At 41.8% G+C, this 19610-nt stretch overlaps 1 protein-coding gene across 3 annotated transcripts in view; it reads left to right on the top strand.

Annotated features, from left to right (window-relative positions):
* Window positions 1-14615, top strand: part of tecta (tectorin alpha) — a 41720-nt gene extending 27105 nt beyond the window's left edge. Inside the window, exons 14-25 of one of the 3 annotated variants that reach the window (XM_045717280.1) lie at window positions 78-458; window positions 699-860; window positions 997-1121; window positions 1391-1671; window positions 4320-4430; window positions 5501-5703; window positions 7926-8089; window positions 9303-9551; window positions 9715-9877; window positions 10196-10280; window positions 10418-10537; window positions 14381-14615. In XM_045717280.1, the coding sequence (XP_045573236.1) occupies window positions 78-458; window positions 699-860; window positions 997-1121; window positions 1391-1671; window positions 4320-4430; window positions 5501-5703; window positions 7926-8089; window positions 9303-9551; window positions 9715-9877; window positions 10196-10280; window positions 10418-10537; window positions 14381-14475 (2139 nt within the window). In that variant the 3' untranslated portion in view covers window positions 14476-14615. Of the gene's footprint in view, window positions 1-77; window positions 459-698; window positions 861-996; window positions 1122-1390; window positions 1672-4319; window positions 4431-5500; window positions 5704-7925; window positions 8090-9302; window positions 9552-9714; window positions 9878-10195; window positions 10281-10417; window positions 10538-12231; window positions 12459-14380 lie in introns of those variants that run through there. The other 2 variants (XM_014197767.2, XR_006769664.1) reach the window with 2 other exon arrangements.
* The last annotated feature ends 4995 nt before the right edge of the window (window positions 14616-19610 follow it).

The raw sequence follows: 19610 nt of genomic DNA, 5'->3' as shown, positions 1-19610 counted from the left end.
ACATTTAGGATAAGTCAAGGGGTATGAATACTTTCTGAAGGCACTGTATTGCCATAACTTATGTTTCTCTTCACCAGCCCAAACAGCTATTCTGGAATGGCGACTGCACCAAGCGCTGCCAGTGCATCGGCCGCAACCTCATCCAGTGCGACCCGCGCCGCTGCAAGGCCGAGGAGGAGTGTGCCCTGCACCATGGTGTGCGCGGCTGCTTTGCCCGGCGCTCGCAGCACTGCGTGGCATCCGGCGGCGGCGTCTTCAGGACCTTTGACGGGGCGTCCTTGCGCCTGCCTGCCTCCTGCTCCTTCGTGCTGTCCACCAACTGCCACAAGCTACCTGACCTCTCCTTCCAGCTCATCGCCAACTTCGACAAGTGGAGCACGCCAAACCTCACCACTATCTCCCACGCATACCTCTATATCAACGAGGAGAATATACTGATCTCCGGGAGCACTGTGAAAGTGAGGGGAAAAGAGGGATGGAGATGGATGGTGGATAGATTAATTAATTAATGGATGGATGAGTATTTGCATCACTTTATAATCTGTATTATGAAAAGAATGCATGTGAAATGTGTGTGTTTGTATTAGTTTGAAGTTAGATGGTGAGTTATCTGTATAGTTATTTTTGTATGTATACTTAAAGTCTCACCATGTCAATGCGCGCATGAATCTCCACTTTCTCATCCTCATCCTAACCAGGTGAACGGCACGCCCGTATCGGTGCCATTCGTCACGGGTTTAATGACACGCGTCTCCACGTCGGAGGGCTTCCTGGTCATTGACACACCACAGGACATCCAGGTGCGCTACAACCGCTTCAACACGCTTAGTATCACCATGGGCCAGCGGCTGCAAAACAAGGTTTGTTGTTTTCCTTATGGTTGTAGAGCATTATATAAGCTTTATGTAATGCATTATATGGTTATTGAAATGCGTCTTTAGGTTTTAGAAAATAACTGTGAGAGCTATAAAAGAGCTATGTATTATTATTATTAAGGTGTGTGGCCTTTGTGGCAACTTCAACGGAGACCCCACTGACGACTACATCACCTCCCGCGGGAAGCCAGCCGTCAGCGCCCTGGAGCTGGCCCAGAGCTGGAAGACCAACGGCATGCAGAACAGGTGAATTGTAGAGGAGGCATGGGAAGGGGTGACATGGAAGAGATTGACAGTAATTTAAAAACAAATGTTTTTGCTTATCACACCTAGGGTTTTGTTGCTTCCTCCAAGCTGTTTAAAAAAATTTTTGCTGGTTATTTGGCTGTGTCCAGAATCTTCTAGGAATTCTGGAGAATGTTGTGGTGCTAGTTTAAACAGATTTGTGCATTCAAAAGCATGGATGGATCTTCCCATCTCAACCTCTACCTCCCATCTCTTCTCCCTCTCCCCAGCTGTGACGAGACCCAGTACGTGGCACTGGCCCAGTCGTGCGAGAACACGGCCGTGCTTGGCCTCCAGGGCGAGGAGGGGTGCCAGAAGCTCACCCAAATGAAGGGCTTCTTCCAGCCCTGCCACGGCCTGCTGGACCCCAGGCCATTCTACCAGTCCTGCTACCTGGACGGCTGCTACAACCACCGCAAGGCCCAGGTGTGCGGCTCGCTCGCTGCCTACGGCGAGGCCTGCCGCTCCCTGGGCACGCTCACCACAAAATGGATCGCGCAGGAGAACTGCTGTAAGGGCACGGGATGGGGACGGTCATGGGGGCATGGTGGAAAGAATGGCTTTCTGGAGGGGGGTTACAAAGGGAGGCACGAGGGTGAATAGGTACCAATTTGTGCAGTTTGATAAAATAATATTTAGAACACTCTAAGAAACTAAAATTCAAATGTGGACCTTGAAGACAGTTCCATAGCTTTGAAAAATGTTTTCCCTCTAAGAGTTCTGCAGGGGTAAGTCCTTGGACCATTATTGTTCCTACTAAACTGTACATGCTACCAATGGGCGATGTAACACACAATCATATTCTGCAATGGCTTTCATTGTTTCAAACTTGAGCTACAGTGCCTTCAGAAGCTATTCAAACCCCTTAACTTATTCTACAGTTTGTTGTTACAGCCTGAATTCAAAATTGATTACATTTAAAAAGAAATCTCACCCACCTACACAAATAGCAAATTGAAAACATGTTTTTAGAAATGTTAGCAAATTTATTGAAAATAAAATATAGAAAAATCTAATTTACATAAGTATTCACACCCCTGAGACAATACTTTGTAGAAGCACCTTTGGCGGCGATTATGGCTTTGAGTCGTCTTGGGTATGTCTGTATCAGCTTTGCACATCTGGATTTAGAGATTTCCTCCCATTCTTCCTTGTAGATTTTCTCAAGCTCTGTTAAATTAGATGGGGAGTGGCAGTGAACAGCAATCTTCAAGTCTTTCCACAGATATTCAATGGGATTCAAGTCTAGGCTTTGGCTGGGCCACTCTAACTGCTTTGGCTGTATGCTTGGGGTCAGTGTCCTGTTGGAACATATACTAAACAAAAATATAAATGCAACATGCAACAATTTCAAATGTTTTACTGAGTTACAGTTTATATAAGTAAATCAGTCTATTGAAATGAATTCATTAGGCCCTAATCTATGGATTTCACATGACTGGGAATACAGATATGCATTTGTTGATCACAGATGCCTGTAAAAAAAAGTAGGAGCGTGGATCAGAAAACCGGTCAGTATCTAGCGTGACCACCATTTATCTCATGCAGTGCGACACATCTCCTTCGAATAGAGTTGATCAGGCTGTTGATTGTGGCCTGTGTAATGTTGTACCAGTGAAAACACGCTGTTGTACACGTCGATCCAGAGAATCCCAAACATGCTCAATGGATGACATGTCTGGTGAGTATGCAGGCCAAGGAAGAACTGGGAAATTTTCAGCAGCCAGGAATTGTATACATATCCTTGCGAGCATTTCTCCTTTGCCAAGATAATCCATCCACCTGACAGATGTGGTATATCAAGAACATGATTAAATAGCATGCTCATTACACAGGTGCACCTTGTGCTGAGGACAAGAGGTGATGGTAGCAGATGAATGGCACGACAGTGGGCCTCAGGATCTCGTCACGGTATCTCTGTGCATTCAAACTTCCATCAATAAAATGCAATTGTGTTCATTATCTGTAGTTTATGCCTGCCCATGCCATAACCATGGAGCACTCTATTCTCAACATTGGCATCAGCAAACTGCTCGCCCACACGACGCCATACAAGTGGTCTGCAGCTGTGAGGCGGGTTGGTCATACTGTCAAATTCTCAAAAAAAAACTTTGGACGAGGCTTATGGTATAGAAATTAACGTAAAATTCTCTGGCAACAGAGAATGTGTTGTGTGACAAAACTGCACATTTTAGATTGGCCTTTTATTGTCCCCAGCACAAGGTGCACCTGTGTAATGAGCATGCTGTTTAATCATGTTCTTGATATACCACATCTGTCAGGTGGATGGATTATCTTGGCAAAGGAGAAATGCTCACTAACAGGGATGTAAACATATTCGTGCACAAGCTTTTTGCATATTTGTGCACAAGCTTTTTTGTGCATATGGAACATTTCTGCTATCTTTTATTTTAGCTCATGAAACATGGAATTTATATCTTTTTTATTTTTGTTCAGTGTAAATCTTCGCCCCAGTCTAAGGTCATTTGCACTCTGAATCATCATCTCACCAATGATTTGCCTATATTTGGTTCCATTCATTGTACCCTCTATCCTTACCAGTCTCCCAGTCCCTGCTGCTGAAAAGCATCCCCATAGCATGATGCTGCCACCACCACGCTTCACAGTAGGGATGGTGTTCGACTGTTAGACAGGTAATGAGTTGTGCGCAGTTCAGGAACATTTTTGTCTCCTCAGACCACAGAATATTTTGCCTTATGGTCTGTTTTTCACATTACTTTTTGCATACTCCAGACGATCAAAGGAAATTGGATGCACCTGAGCTCAATTTGGAACATCATAGCTAAGTGGTGTTAATACTTTATTTCATTTTCAATACATTCGCAAAAATGTCAAAAAATTACTTTGTCATTATGGGGGTATTATGTGTAGATGGGTGAGATAAAAATACATTTGATCTATTTTAAATTTCGTCTGTAACACAACAAAATGTGCAATAAGTCAAGGGGTATTAATACTGAAGGCACTTTATATACGGGTAACTTGAACTTGGAGCATGTGTTCATGTCTGGGGGGTTTGCAGGAAAATGTTTGTTACATTTATAAAACATAGCATTAGGCTCTTCAAGAATAACAGTCAGTACAATTTGTTGGATGAGGTGGTGTGACAGCTAACATTGTGCCTGGATCTGTCTTTAGCAGAATGGATCTACGACCCCTGTGCAGGAGAGATCTGCACCAACAACACGTGTGAGCAGGAAAACGGGGGAGACCTGTGTGGCTGCCCCGAGCTACCCAACAACGCTGGGGGTGAGTGTGTGGAGGGAGGGAGGGGAGTCAGGGAAGGGCGATGAGCGAGGGGGTGGTGGTAATCCTTAGGCTATACAGGATACATTTATCTTTTATCTCCGTTTATTTTTAATCTTAATAATTTATCCAAATAAGTCTTATTTTGATCAAATCTTTTACAAGAATACATTGGTCGTGTTCATTAGGCATGAAATGGGAGTACTATTTGGTATTTTATTAGGATCTCCATTAGCTGTTGGGAAAGCAGCAGCTACACTTCCTGGGGTCCACACAAAACATGAAACACTGCATAATACAGAATATTAAAAGACAAGAACAGCTCAAGGACAGAACTACTTGCATCCTGACGGGTTGCATCACTGCCTGGTATGGCAACTGCTCGGCCTCTGACCACAAAACACTACAGAGGGTAGTGCATACGGCCCAGTACATCACCGGGGCCAAGCTTCCTGCCATCCAGGACCTCTACAACCAGGCGGTGTAAGAGAAAGGCCCTAAAAATTGTCAGACTCCAGCCACCCTAGTCATAGACTGTTCTCTCTGCTACCGCACGACAAGCGGTACCGGAGCGCCGGGTCTAGGTCCAAGACACTTCTAAACAGCTTCTACCCCCAAGCCATAAGACTCCTGAACATCTAATCAAATGGCTACCCAGACTATTTGCATTGCCCCCTCCCCCTTCTACACTGTTGCTACTCTCTGTTATTATCTATGCATAGTCACTTTAATAACTCTACCTACATGTACATATTACCTCAACACCAGTGCCCCCGCACACTGACTCTGTACCGGTACCCCTGTATATAGCCCCGCTATTGTTATTTACTACTGCTCTTTAATTATTTGTTATTCTTATCTCTTACTTTTTTTGTTGTATTTTCTTAAAAATGCATTGTTGGTTAAGGTTTTGCAAGTTAGCATTTCACTGTAAGGTCTACACCTGTTGTATTCGGCGCATGTGAGAAATATGATTTGATTTGATTAAAGTTTGAACATGACCCAAGCCCAAGTCTGTATTCAAGTTAGCTACCGTAGTCTTATGATTCCCAACCTCTGTGTTTTCCCACTAGACGAGGATGACATCATCCAGGCAGAGGTGACGTGTAAGCACGCCCAGATGGAGGTGTCCATCTCCAAGTGTAAGCTCTTCCAGCTGGGCTTCGAGCGTGAGGATGTGAGGATCAACGACCAGCACTGCCCCGGCATCGAGGGAGAGGACTTCATCTCCTTTCACATCAACAACACTAAGGGCCATTGCGGCTCCATCGTACAGGTAATTAACCACAGATCTAGGATCTGTGGATAATTATTAAAACCTGACCTTAATCATTAGGGGTGTGATAATACAGTTGAAGTCAGAAGTTTACTGTATGTTGGAGTCACTTAAGGTTGGGTTGGAGTCATTAAAACTCGTTTTCCAACCACTCCACAAATTACTTGTTAACAAACTATAGTTTTTGCAAGTCGGTTAGGACATCTACTTTGTGCATGACAGAAGTCATTTTTCCAACAATTGTTTACAGACAGATTATTTCACTTATCACTGTATCACAATTCTAGTGTGTCAGAAGTTAACATACACTAAGTTGACTGTGCCTTTAAACAGCTTGGAAATTCTCCAAAATGATGTCATTGCTTTAGAAGCTTCTGATAGGCTAATTGACATAATTTGTGTCAATTGGAGGTGTACCTGTGGATGTATTTCAAGACCTACCTTCAAACTCAGTGCCTCTTTGCTTGACATCATAGGAAAATGAAAAGAAATTAGCCAAGATCTCTGAAAAAAAATTGTAGACCTCCACAAGTCTGGTTCATCCTTGGGAGCACATTCCAAAGGCCTGAAGGTACCATGTTCATCTGTACAAACAATAGTACGCAAGTATAAACACCATGGGACCATGCAGTTGTCATACCGCTCAGAAAGGAGACGCGTTCTGTCTCCTAGAGATGAACGTACTTTGGTGCGAAAACTGCAAATCAATCCCAGAACAACAGCAAAGGACCTTGTGAAGATACTGGAGGAAATGGGTACAAAAGTATCTATATCCATAGTAAAACGAGTCCTGTATCGACATGACCCGAAAGGCCGCTCAGCAAGGAAGAAGCCACTGCTCCAAAACCGCCATAAAAAAGCCAGACGACGGTTTGCACCTGCACATGAGGACAAAGATTGTACTTTTTGGAGAAATGTCCAATGGCCTGATGAAACAGAAATAGAACTGTTTGGCCATAATGACCATTGTTATGTTTGGAGGAAAAAGGGGGAGGCTTGCAAGCTGAAGAACACCATCCCAACCGTGAAGGACGGGGGTGGCAGAATCATGCTGTGGGGGTGCTTTGCTGCAGGAGGGACTGGTGCACTTTACAAAATAGATGGCATCATGAGGAGGGAAAATTATGTGGATATATTGAAGCAACATCTCAAGACATCAGTCAGGAAGTTAAAGCTTGGTCGCAAATGGGTCTTCCATTTTCATTTCCATCATTTAGCAGACGCTCTTATCCAGAGCGACTTAGAAGTTGGTGCATTCACCTTATGATATCCAGTGGATATTCCAAATGGACAAAGACCCCAAGCATACTTCCAAAGTTGTGGCAAAATGGCTTAAGGACAACAAAGTCAAGATATTGGAGTGGCCATCACAAAACCTTCACCTCAATCCTATATAAAATTTGTGGGCAGAACTGAAAAAGCATGTGCGAGCAAGGAGGCCTACAAACTTGACTCAGTTACACCAGCTCTGTCAGGAGGAATGGGCCAAAATTCACCCAACTTATTGTGGGAAGCTTGTGGAAGGCTACCTGAAATGTTTGACCCAAGTTAAACAATGTAACGGCAATGCTACCAAATACTAATTGAGTGTATGTAAACGTTTGACCCACTGGGAATGTGATGAAAGAAATAAAAGCTGAAATAAATAATTCTCTCTACTATTATTCTGACATTTCACATTCTTAAAATAAAGTGGTGATCCTAACTGACCTAAGACAGGGAATTTTTACTCTGATTAAATGTCAGGAATTGTGAAAAACTGAGTTTAAATGTGTTTGGCTAAGGTGTATGTAAACTTCCGACTTCAACTGTATATCTGACCCTATATCAGTGATCTCCTTCTACATTAACAACACCAGGGGCCACGTGGCTGTATCGTAAAGGTTGCCACAGATCTGTAGTCAGATTATTTTAGCTTTAATCATAACTAGTCATTAGGGGGATTGAAAAATATCTGATCCTGGAGCAGTGGTTAGTGCTACTTCCACCTACTGGTGGCAAACACATGCCTTAGGCTTGTGACTCATCCCCAAGGGGCAATAGGACTTAATTTTATTGGTGAGAAACTGTATAGCCAATAGGGTAGACCTGTCATTTCCTATCGCAAGGGCCAGTAGGGCTCCATGTTACTGATGAAATCTCTTCCCCGACCAATAGGCATACTATACTTACTGTAATGATGTTTATTGTCCGGCATATCTGCCATTTTTATTTTCTACCAGTCCAACAGCACACACATCATGTACAAGAACACGGTGTGGATTGAGAGCGTGAACAACACTGGCAACATCATTACCAGGGACAAGACAATCAACGTGGAGTTTTCCTGCGCCTACGAGCTGGACCTCAAGATATCTCTGGAGACCGTGCTTAGGCCCATGCTCAGGTTAGAGGACCTACTTTTTCTCAACTTTCCCCAAATTCCCAGGTTTTCCAAAAATCCCAGTTGGAAGATTCCTAGAATCAGAAGGGAAATCTAAGCAGGAAATCTGGAATCCTCAAATCATAACTTCCTGAAAACCTGGGAATTTTGTGAGAGTTATCGGAATTTTGCAACCCTACTGTGATTGTTTTTAATTAAAATGGTCAAAAAGAAACTAAAATAGCTTCTTGGCAAAGACTAATTTCTCAAGGAAGAATTTTACTAGGACTGTCCTGGAGTGGTCGGAGTGGGAAGGGGGAAACTGAAAACTACCTGTTATTGGCAGAGAGGTTTTGAACCCTTTTTTCTTATTGGTCTATTAACTAATTTACCACCTGGTGATGTCACCAGGTAGCTCAAAACTCCGTCATACCAAAACAGGCGGAAACTTCAGGCAGTCTTTTTAAACAGCTTTTACACTAAAATCTAATTCAAATCAAATTCATTTATATAGCCCTTCTTACATCAGCTGATATCTCAAAGTGCTGTACAGAAACCCAGAATAAAACCCCAAACAGCAAGCAATGCAGGTGTAGAAGCACGGTGGCTAGGAAAAACTCCCTAGAAAGGCCAAAACCTAGGAAGAAACCTAGAGAGGAACCAGGCTATGAGGGGTGGCCAGTCCTCTTCTGGCTTTGCCGGGTGGAGATTATAACAGAACATTGCCAAGATGTTCAAATGTTCATAAATGGGGCATTATCTAAAGGGCATTATCATTTTCACAATTTCACAGTATTATTCCAACCTCATAGTGTGGAAATGTATATAAAACACTAGAAATCAAGTTTTTGACTGCACTAGGCCTTTAAAGGACAAGTTCACTTTTTTTCTTATTTTTAAAGTGTCCAGACACTTTTTTTTGCGATTTCACTTGGTTTGGAGAAACTTGCCCACCAGTGATATACTTTCTCATGCTTGTTGTATGTTCATGTTGTACACATGAAATTGTGTCATTACAACTTTATCCGCAACATTCCATTGGTCATTCCGTTGGTCTCAAGCGATACTTCTCCGTGTAGCCCGCGCATGCGTGTACAGAAAAGTACTGCTCCACACAAGACCAATGTTTTCCATCGCCTGACTTGTTATAGAGTTTATTCAATGATATCCCTCAATGATATTCTTCACCTTCTCTCCCCCCTTCCTATATCTCTCTCTCCCTAAACCCTTTCTCCAGTGTGATCAACCTCACCCTCCCCACCCAGGAGGGTAACTTCATCACTAAGATGGCACTGTACAAGAACTCGTCATACCACCAGCCGTACCGCGAGGGCGAGGTGGTGCTGAGCACGCGGGACATCCTCTTCGTGGGGGTGTTTGTGGAGGGGGCCGACGAGAATCAGCTCATCCTTATCGTCAATATGTGCTGGGCCACGCCGTCCCGCTACAGCAGCGACCGGCTCCGCTACATCATCATAGAAAGAGGGTAGGCTCAAAATAACATACCACATGTCTGCAGCCAAAATAGCACCCTATCCCCTATAAATTGCACAAATGACAGACAGACGGATGGACAGACGGAACAGACGTTTGTTTTCGTACAATACAACCTAAGGACCACACTAACTTCTCTTTCTTTATCTATGAAGTTGTCCCAACATCAAGGATAACACCATAGGCATGGCTGAGAACGGGGTGTCCCTCACTTGCCGCTTCCACGTCACAGTCTTCAAGTTCATTGGGGACTATGACGAGGTCCACCTCCACTGTGACGTGTCGCTGTGTGACCACGAGATCAATGCCTGCAAAGTGGTGAGGAGACCCTGAACATGGTGATGAACACTGAATTAAATCCGGAACCAGTTTCATCTTTGTCCAGTTTTTATAAGCGGCAAATGATAACAAATCTAACATGTTGTGAAGCATGCTTAGAATAGCTAAGCTTACAATGGCTATGTTATCCCACCTTAATACAAGTGTGTGTGTGTGTGTGTGTGTGTGTGTGTGTGTGTGTGTGTGTGTGTGTGTGTGTGTGTGTGTGTGTGTGTGTGTGTGTGTGTGTGTGTGTATATATATATATATATATGTATATATATATATATATATATATATATATATATATGTATATAGAACTGTCCCCACAACAGGAGGATGTACACAGACTACAGCGATCACAAGGAGCAGATCCTCACTGTAGGACCCATCAGAAGGAGAGGTACAGATCAGTGTTGCCCTAGTGTGTGTGTGCGTGCATGTATGTGATACAGACATGTCGCCTTAGTGTATGCATGCACTTGTGTAAATACCAGTATGTGTGCGATTCACAATTTTGTGTGCACTTGTGTATATTAGAGTCGGACTGGTGTGAGGTGGGGAACGGGGGCTGTGAGCAGATCTGCACCAGTAAAGGGATGGGAGCTGTGTGTAGCTGTGTGACTGGGATGCTGCAGAGGGACGGAAAGAGCTGTAGAGGTAAACACACATCCTATACATTGCTATATGGGTCATTCTATGAATAAAGTGCCTTTTAAGTATTGTAATTTAAAAAATATATATACTATTTCACATCATTTTAACCTTCTTCGTAACAATGTTATCCCATCTCAACAGTGTGACTGGAGTTGCAAAATTCCGGTAACGTTCCCAAAATTCCCAAGTTTGCCAGAAATCCCAGTTGTAAGATTCCTGAAATCAGAAGGGAATAAGCGAGAAAATTATGAATCCTCAAATCTGGATTTCTGCATAAATTGGGAATTGTGCAAAGAAAAATGCACATACACTCTACAAAAGTTGGGGTTAATTCCATTATAATTGACTGAATTGAAATGGAATTTATCCCATGCACTGTACTGTGGGCACACACTCTGTCTTAATTTTAAAGGTACTGTACTTTCAAATAAGTGATGTGTAGAGGAAGTCCTGTGTAGCTCAGTTGGTAGAGCATGGCACTTGCAACGCCAGGGTTGTGGGTTTGATTCCCACGGGGGACCAGTATAGGGAGAATTTTTTTTAATGAAAATGTATGCACTCACTACTGTAAATTGCTGTGGATAAGAGCGTCTGCTAAATGACTAAAATGTAAAATGTAAACATAGAGTGTGACAAGCACAAAGAGTATGCATGTGACTTCCTCGTTCAATATTTTACAATAGTTTTTTTCACAGTATTTACAGTACTTTTCCCTCTGGTATTAACTTGGTGTTTACTAGGAAAAATATGTGGTATCAATGGTTACTTTCTGGTACTTAATCAACACAATTGGTAACTACTTGTTACCTAATGATATCCAGTTGTGCTTGTTTTAATCAATCCTCAACAAACGAGCACGTAAATCATTAATACTGTGTTATTAACATGTTACTGTCTATTTTTAAGTAATACCTGGTCATTTCAGTACCGTAAAGTAAGTGCTACCAAAAAATTATGTTTACGTCCAAAAGCACTGGGGTTCTCTTCTTTCTCATCTGACCAGGGGTGAATGTATGGGACCTCCTATGTGTGCACATGCTTAATCATAGAATTACATTTAGAAATGTAGGATCAGCAGGATATCTGTGGGCCTAGTCGTAAAGTTTTGTAATTTAACTTTTTAAATGCATTACATTTTCTTGTGGCATAAACACAACCAGTCATGATGTTTTTAGTCACTTCAAAGAGGCTCCTTTACTAGGCTACCCATGCACGTTCATCCACTAGAAACATATTTCCTGCCTCCAAGCAGTGGTGAATGGAAAGAGACATATGTTACTCAAACACCACAAAGCTTAATGACATTTTGTCATTAGGCCAGATTTTATGTATCCACTACTGTCCGCGTGCGTCTCGGTGTCGGCAATTCATCTCTTCCTTGGCAAAATGTCAGTGTTCTCATCTAACCACATTGCATGTTAGGGCGTAGGCTATACCAACCGTTTACTTGTCCATTCACTCATTTCTCATGCCTCTGACATGCGGTAGCCTAATGATAAATAGTGGTGTAATAGTTTTCTTGACATTTGGTTTTAATTATTGTGATAGGCTCATGTTTTACCAGTACGGCGTATCCCCACTATTTATTTTGCTGGGACGCTGTACCGAACCGCCTTACTTTCACCCCTGCATCTGACCCTTTATTCTGTCCTTCATAAGACATCCTTCTTCATTTCTTTTTTATTCACTCCATCCAGCTGTCAGCTCCAGCGTTGACCTACGACCCGTCGTTCTCCCTCTGGCCCTTAGCGCGGTGGTCTCCGTGCTCCATGCTCACTCACACACTTCTCTCTTCTCCTAACACTGGGAGGACAGTTAGAGAGAGAGGAGGGAGAGACAGATAAAAAGAGAAGAGGAGAGCAATGTAACACGAAATAACAGCAAAATATAGAACAGACAGCTACACTTCCTGTCCACTTTCACAGAGACATCCACAACCACCAATCACAGAGACAAGAAGCCCTTCCCTCTGGATGGACTTAACAACAACTCAAGGCCCTGGATCACAACAACAACAACTCACAAGGCCCTGGATCACAACAACAACAACTCACAAGGCCCTGGATCACAACAACAACAACTCACAAGGCCCTGGATCACAACAACTCACAAGGCCCTGGATCACAACAACAACAACTCACAAGGCCCTGGATCACAATGAAAAAGCCCCCCCAAAGAACATTTTTACTCACATAAACTTTAGCTAGACAGAAGAAAGTCAGTATATTTCATTTAAAAAACAGCTTAGTGAGTTAGTATTAGATAAAGCGTTTTTTTATGAGAGGTGAGGGCATAGTTTGCCCTACATTTATCTTTGATGGCAAAGCTTTGTTTCCAAAATGATTAAAATATATATTTTATCATTATTTATGTGTGAAGTCTATGTATGTGGCTGTGTATGTGAATCGATTACCTGTTCCCCACTCAGCCCCTTATCCCCTACTCTGAAAATATTGAATGAGTCTCAATAACATACAATGTTCTGGTAGATGTGCCTTGACTACCAAAGGGTTTGGTCATGTCACACTGCCATTCTACGTGCCTACTCATGTGCCAGCCTCAATCAGAAACAGTTCTAAAATCATTTGTATTTTCAAAATGATACATTTGATCGAAAAATAATGAATATTGTGAAAGTTAAATTACTTCTCAAAATGTTTTTTTTTTTTGTGTGCACAACATACATTTTGTATAAACCGACGTAGGTCCCGTTCTCCAGACCGATATCATTATGAGCAAAAAAGCAATGTGACCTGTGTCAAAATGCGCCTACCTAGGCTACTGTTATCAGCATGTGAAATAAGCAATGTTTTTGTACAATGACACAGAAAGAAGCTCATCCCACTCCATATAGCTAGCAATAACAATTTATGTTAGAAAATATTGGAGTATCTCATAACATTTTCATTATGTACAAATGTATACTGAACAAAAATATAAATGCAACCTGTAAAGTGTTGGTCCAGTGTTTCATGAGCTGAAATAAAAGATCCCAGAAATGTTCCATATGCACAAAAAGCTTATTTCTTTCCAATTTTGTGCACACATTTGTTTACATACCTGTTACTGGTCTTTTCTCCTTTGCCAAGATAATCCAACCACCTGACAGGTGTGGCATATCAAGAAGCTGATTAAACATCATTACACATGTGCACCTTGTGCTGTGGACAATAAAAGGACACTCTAAAATGTGTAGTTTTGTCACACAACACAATGTCACAAGTTTAGTTGGGAGAGTGCAATTGGCATGCTGACTGCAGGAATGCCAGTGAATTTAATGTTAATTTCTCTACCATAAACGGCCTCCAACGTCATTTTAGAGAATTTGGCAGTACATCCAACCGGCCTCACAACCACATACCACGTCTATGGCGTTGTGTGATCGAGCGGTTTGCTGATGTCAATGTTGTGAACAGAGTGCCCCCTGGTGGGGTTAGGGTATGGGCAGGCATAACATTTTTTACATTTTAGTCATTTAGCAGACACTCTTATACAGAGCGACTTACAGTAGTGAATGCATACATTTCATACATTTCTTTTTTCCGTACTGGTCCCCCGTGGGAATCGAACCCACAACCCTGGCTTTGCAAACACCATGCTCTACCAACTGAGCCACACGGGACCATGGACAACGAACACAATTACATTTTATCAACGGCAATTGGAATGCACAGCGATAGATACCGTGATGAGATCCTGAGGCTCATTGTTGTGCCATTCATCCATTGCCATTACCTCATGTTTCAACATGATAATGTTGCAAGGATCTGTACACAATTTCTGGAAGCTGAAAGTGTCCCAGTTCTTCCATGGCCTGCATACTCACCAGACCTGTCATCCATTAAGCTTGCTTGTTCCAGTTCACGCCAATGCCCAGCTACTTCGCACAGCCATTGAAGAGGAGTGGGACACCATTCCACAGGCCACAATCAACAGCCTGATCAACTCACGCTGCATGAGGCAAATGGTGGTCACACCAGATACTGACTGGTTTTCTGATCCACGCCCCTACTTTATTTATTTATTAAGGTATCTGTGACAAACAGCTGCATATCTGTATTCCCAGCCATGTGAAATCCATAGATTAGGGCCTAATGAATTTATTATAATTGACTAATTTGCTTATATGAACTGTAACTCAATAAAATATTTTAAATTGTTGCATGTTGCATTTATATTTTTGTTTAGTATACATATTGTTAGTACAGGCATTTTTGTTGTGATATTGTATGAATTTAAATTGGCATTTCAATATTGAGTTTGCATAATTAATTGACCCAAAAAGGCAGCAAGACGAGGCAATTATCCCATTTTAGAGAAGCAATAAAATGTCAAGAATAAACTGAACAGCTCTCATAATTGACCATTGTGTCTGTTTTGTCTCTTCAAAAGTTCCACATAAGCCTACATGCATTCATGCCTCAATGATTTTATAAAACCATAAACTTAATTAATATGCTAAACGTAGGCTATGTGAAAGGGCTACAATGTTAACATGCTTACTGCTAATTTGGGGTTGTATAGTTGTGCAATAAATAGGCGTGAATTTGGACTATAGACGAGCGTGTGCATGGGTATCCCGTCACCAAGGCGACCGCGTGATAGACTTTAAAAAACAAAATTGACCTAGCTACTGTACATGCATTCAAAGTACACAGCGCGAGGATACGGCAACTTTACCGCTATCTTGATGGAAGGTGAAATATGTTATATATAATGTGCAGATATAGATAAGCTCAAAATAAATATTGGTTTGACATCGACGCAGAAGCTACATTTGTGTTTTGCACACTGCAGAAAAGTGAAGACTTCGAAGGTGAGAGAGAACCTACTTTATGTAGTCTATTGTACTGTAATAGCTTATTGCAATGATGTAACTGGCTAAGCGTAAATCTAACATTGGTTACCGACTGTCTTTAAGCCTGGTTCCATGTAAAAGAGCATGGGTGGACAAGACTACTGATGCTATGATACTTTTTAACCCCCTCCAATGTATTGCACCTACTAGGCCAGCTGTCTTCCCAACCTGCAGACTATGTTTATAGCAACGACATAACTACAGCAAAAGGGGTTTGTTTTAGGTGATTTTGATTTATGCATTAGCAAAGATTCCATTGGAAGAAAATGAATTTCCTTGTCAGCCTTGTAGTTATGTAGTGTTAAAGTTGCGTCAATTCAATTCTGGTATCAGAACAAAATAGTCAGCACATAGTAACTTCTGATTTATTTGTACTTTAATTAATGCAAACACGTGTGTGGTAAATGAGTCGTTCGTATATATACGGTCTCTCTGTGACACCTCGCAGGGCAGACAGAGAAGAGAGCGTCACATCCTATTGTTCTCTCTTTTATACTCTGACAGTGATAGTTCCTGCTCAATGCTGGCCTGTCAGAGGGAGGAGGAGCGTGGTTTAAACTTGCTCCTCCTATCGTCGGCGTGCAGGCTGGTCCCAGCCTCGTGACGCACTTCCTGTCGCCGATTGTAGTTCTTGTCTTCAGCAGTTGACTTATCCGTAGTTTATATATTTAATATTGTAGCATAGCTTCCCCAGTATATTATATAAGTTATGCAAACAAATAGCCAGTTCAACCCTAACAATCCCCCTTTTCACACCCCTTGGGGTGTGAACATACTCCAATAAGAAATTTCAGGGAAATTTAGGATTCCCCCTTTTGACACCCCCTAGGGTGTCACTCAACACAATTTGTATATTTCCATTTTAATGATTAGATGATTAGTAAAAAACCCTCACATCCTTCCGGCTACACCTCGCTTGTACTAGGTTGACTACCAGTCACCCAGGAACTTCAAACCCTCACATCAGGAAAGACAAATAGTACACAGGATATATTCATAACATATTATTCAACAAGTATAAAAAGAAAACCTTCTTGCGGCAGGGGCTACACCTAACATGTGTGGGACAGACTCTTTGTCCCAGAACTTAAAACCTTCACATCCACCTGCCACAACATTCAATACATATGAATTTATTGTGCATACGCCTTATTCAACCACTTCCTCAACAGCAAAACAAGGATCGTCCTCTGACAGATCCATCTCTTGCCCAGAGCTGGATTTAGTGTTCTCCGGGGTCAATTCCATCAAAGGCATCATTCCGGTTGCTCTGACAACTTCTGTAAGAGACTTTCTTATGCAAGGGATTATACAGGCAGTACAACATATCAATAATAGGAACACCAGTACTAGGGTCAGAATTCCAGTAACCACCATAGATGTGTACTTGCCAAAAAAGATATTCATCCAATTTCCCTCGCCTATCCCTGCTACACCCTTCATCTCAGCAGATAGCTTGTCAAGTCTCAATAGGGCTTAAAATCATATAATTTCCATTACAATCCACCCGTTTTGCTAGATATTTCACATACATTATAACACCTCTAATTTTATTGGATTCAGAAATTTCAAACTAATTCATGAATCCCAATAGTTGGTCTCATCTAACATGTGCTCCTCATATTTGAATGAATCCTCCACCTGGCTCGGCGGTAGGTACTTGTCGTCCCATCGGTCTGAACTTTGACTCGGTCCGTAGCTCACCATCTGCTCCGTTATCCATCTCTCTAGAGTTCTGGTGATTAAACCTCATACAGGTGAAAGCAGGCCATAATACAGTTCTTACAACACTTTTCCATTTCTCAAACATGAGCTGTGTTATCAGGAATGTACGTACAGTAATGACCGTAATCATTCTACTTACACCATCCTCTTTGCCTGTATCATTTCAAGAGTCAGTCTATTTTACCAGGTCATAAGGGAGGTGGCGGATAATTGGTCAGAGTACCTCTTTACTGCATCCTCGGACTCATTTATGAATCTCTGTTGATTATAAAAGATGTCATTAATTCAATCCATATTTTTATTTATTGTCAACTACCAAAATAATGTAGTGTTAAATCCTTCACATATTTGATTCATAGCTTTGTATTCATCTGGAACTTCCCTTAGGATGCCAATAGCATCCATCTAGACAAAGCTACTCCCATCCTGGTCAAAACTCCTCCTGTGCCTACTTTAGCCTCCTATAACTGGCCTCTGATGACTAACTCGAACTGGTTGGACCAATAACCCCAGGGCGCAAGTTCCTAACCACCCTTTGTGGTCATTTCTGTCGTATGCGTCCTTTGCTGGTACTAGCCCACCCTATATCAGTTATAGGTGCTGTGAGGTTAAGAATTTTCTCCTGTGCTTTCAAACCTAAGTCAGTCACATTATCGATTACCTTGGCCTTTAAAATCATCTTAGTTCTCGGTGCCATTCTTGTATCTATAACACTGCTCCTCATCAGGAATTTAAGTGAACCTAGGTGTGTTGGCTGAGTACTTCAATCTGGCCAACCCCAATTCCTGTATAGTTGTCTGCTTCCCCAGGAAATTGTTTAATGTTTACCTAAAATTCTACCTCTTGATCTTCTTTGACTCCTTATTCTGTAAGTCACTCAGCAGTGTATTATATAGTTTATCTTCTACTTCTTCTCAATGACAACGGTATCCTATGATTAGTACCAGAAGGTGGTGGATCTGAATGTATCAGTAAGATTAGATTATGATGCAGCTCAGAGATTCTACTCTTCGCAAAAACCGTCAACCCTCTCCTGGCCTTAGTCTCTCTGCTAGGTACCACCCCATACTCACACCTCTAGGAGCACACACAGTGATGAACGGTCGGGATAGGAAATCTTCGTTAAGGAGGTATCCCCCGGACCCTGTTGGTACTCGGTTCTTCTCCTAACTCTGTGTGTGATCAGCAGTGCTCATATGTGTACATACCTTCTTGCAGTGGATAACGTGGACCCAAGTGACTCTCTCAGCTTTTCTAATGGCAAAGGCAATGGTTTAACAGCACCTGGTATGGGCCTTCCCAACGGGACTGCTTCCAGTTTTTTCTCCTCAGGGACTGGATCCACACCCAGTCTCCTGGTTGGATTGAGTGAATCACCTTCTCCTGTAATTCACCTGTTGGACACAAGATCTTGGACATACGGGTTTGGTTAACAGTATTCTCATGTGTTCTGTTAGTATTTCTTCAACTTCTATGTCTACCTGTTCTGGTATCTCTATTCTCCCTAACTCTGGCATTCTATAGGCTCTACCAGATTAGCTAAAATGTCATCCATCATTTAAAGAGATAGATCCCAGTAAATCAACACTAGGGATAATATCTTGACCTCATTTTTTAGTTACCATAATCATGTCCCCCAAGTAAGTTGGGAACGCTTCTACCCATTTGCTATGCTTATCTGTTATTGTTAAACACCCCTTCTTCCCCTCATTTCGGAATAGTTCAATAAGTCCATTTCCAAATGTTGGAATGGACTTTCTACAAAAAATTTTTTTGTTTAAGTAACATCCTATCCTGTTCTATCGCCTGCTCTATTTATACATGGCTCAAGCCATGTATCAATTTTGCTGCATATCTAGACAGTGTCTTTGGTAAGGTTAGTAAATTATCCTTATGTCAGCCCTTCTCTTGTAGGATTGCCCCCTTTCATTTTCCACATGTCCAATTCTCCCTGGGGCATTCATCCTTAGCTACCCTGTAACAATTCTCTGTCAAGTGTCTTATCTTCTTTAAGATTTAACAACTACGGTCAACAAAATTATCATATCTTTTCCTAGCGAATTTTACCAAACATACCTTAAAATCAAAACTAAAATACATGCTTATGGAGCCGATAGTCTCTCCATTAATTAATATCCTAACTAAACGAACCTAACTAAATTATCCTTCTATCTTCTATTCTTATGTCTTTTCTGTCTCTCCCAGTGTTATTTCTGTCCTCACCTGTTTATAATTTAACTATGCTGGTCGTCACTCACTAACCGTTATCTAATTCTTCTATGTCACTTTTATCTTCTCTTCCTTGCTTATGCTCTCCTCCTTCTACTTCCAACCCATCAAGGTCTCAACAGTGCAGGGGAGTACTAAATGTCTCATTGTCTTATTACATAGCTACTTAAATGTATCTCGATACCCTCAATGATCCTGGATCACCTACAGATGACATATATTCCTGTCTTGTTGACAAAAGTCTACTCTTATTAAACTTATTCA

Source organism: Salmo salar, chromosome ssa04, assembly GCF_905237065.1.
Source record: "Salmo salar chromosome ssa04, Ssal_v3.1, whole genome shotgun sequence".
In the NCBI taxonomy this organism is placed as follows: Eukaryota; Metazoa; Chordata; class Actinopteri; order Salmoniformes; family Salmonidae; genus Salmo; species Salmo salar.
This window is presented reverse-complemented; position numbering and strand designations above follow the sequence as displayed.